The sequence below is a fragment of the Sinocyclocheilus anshuiensis genome, unplaced genomic scaffold, assembly GCF_001515605.1.
Source record: "Sinocyclocheilus anshuiensis isolate Anshui unplaced genomic scaffold, SAMN03320099.WGS_v1.1 scaffold945, whole genome shotgun sequence".
Lineage (NCBI taxonomy): Eukaryota > Metazoa > Chordata > Actinopteri > Cypriniformes > Cyprinidae > Sinocyclocheilus > Sinocyclocheilus anshuiensis.
In genome coordinates this window covers 488,138-488,846 of record NW_015557112.1, presented here as the reverse complement: position 1 = coordinate 488,846, position 709 = coordinate 488,138, and the positions used below count along the sequence as shown (strand labels likewise).

General features: G+C 36.7%; 1 protein-coding gene across 1 annotated transcript in view; it reads left to right on the top strand.

Moving 5' to 3' along the window:
• LOC107677694 (B-cell scaffold protein with ankyrin repeats-like) overlaps positions 1-360 on the top strand; it is a gene marked incomplete at its 5' end in the record, with an annotated part of 47,416 nt that extends 47,056 nt beyond the window's left edge. Inside the window, one exon of the mRNA XM_016472696.1 lies at positions 140-360. Coding sequence (XP_016328182.1) covers positions 140-360 — 221 coding nt within the window. The remainder of the gene's footprint in view (positions 1-139) is intronic.
• Positions 361-709: the final 349 nt, after the last annotated feature.

The following is a 709-nucleotide window of genomic DNA, read 5'->3' as shown; positions in this document are numbered from 1 at the left end:
TATATATATATATATACTGTATATATATATATATATATATATATATATATATTAAACTTTGTACTTGAATTCAGTCCCTCATTATTTACATCTAAATGCTGGTGTTTCGGAAATCAACATCCATTTGCTCTTTACACAGATAATCTTTGGTTGCTTGATCCTAATGAGGAACACCAAAACAATGAAGATGAAAATGTCTATACTCCCCTGGGTAGAGATGGGGAAGAGTATGACACCATCCTCACATCCAGCAGCTCTGTAGTAATAGTGAACCGCCCCCCTGCACCAACCCCTCGGCCTGACTCCCTTCCTACCCCAGAGGACAAAACTCCCTTCATCGCACAAGGTTTGAATTTTTAACTCCCTTAATTTTGACTTGAGGACAGTTTGAGTTTTAATTTGGCCAATTGAGGACCTTCAATCGACTGTTGATACTGACACCAAATGCACTTATTTAATTCCTTTGAGAGCTCTTTAACAAACACCATTGCCTTCTATGACATTAAAACATATAACTGATGCGGGTCTAAATTATTCCTTCAATAAAACTACAGAGCTTCCAATTCACTCATTACAATGGTTGATATTGCTGTGTTGCCCCAATTCAGTCAGTTTTCAGTGTTTATAAATACTTAATAACATTTCAGACTGCTATTTGCCCGCTAATCCTTTAATAGACTTGGGAGAAAAAAAGACCCAAATATGGACC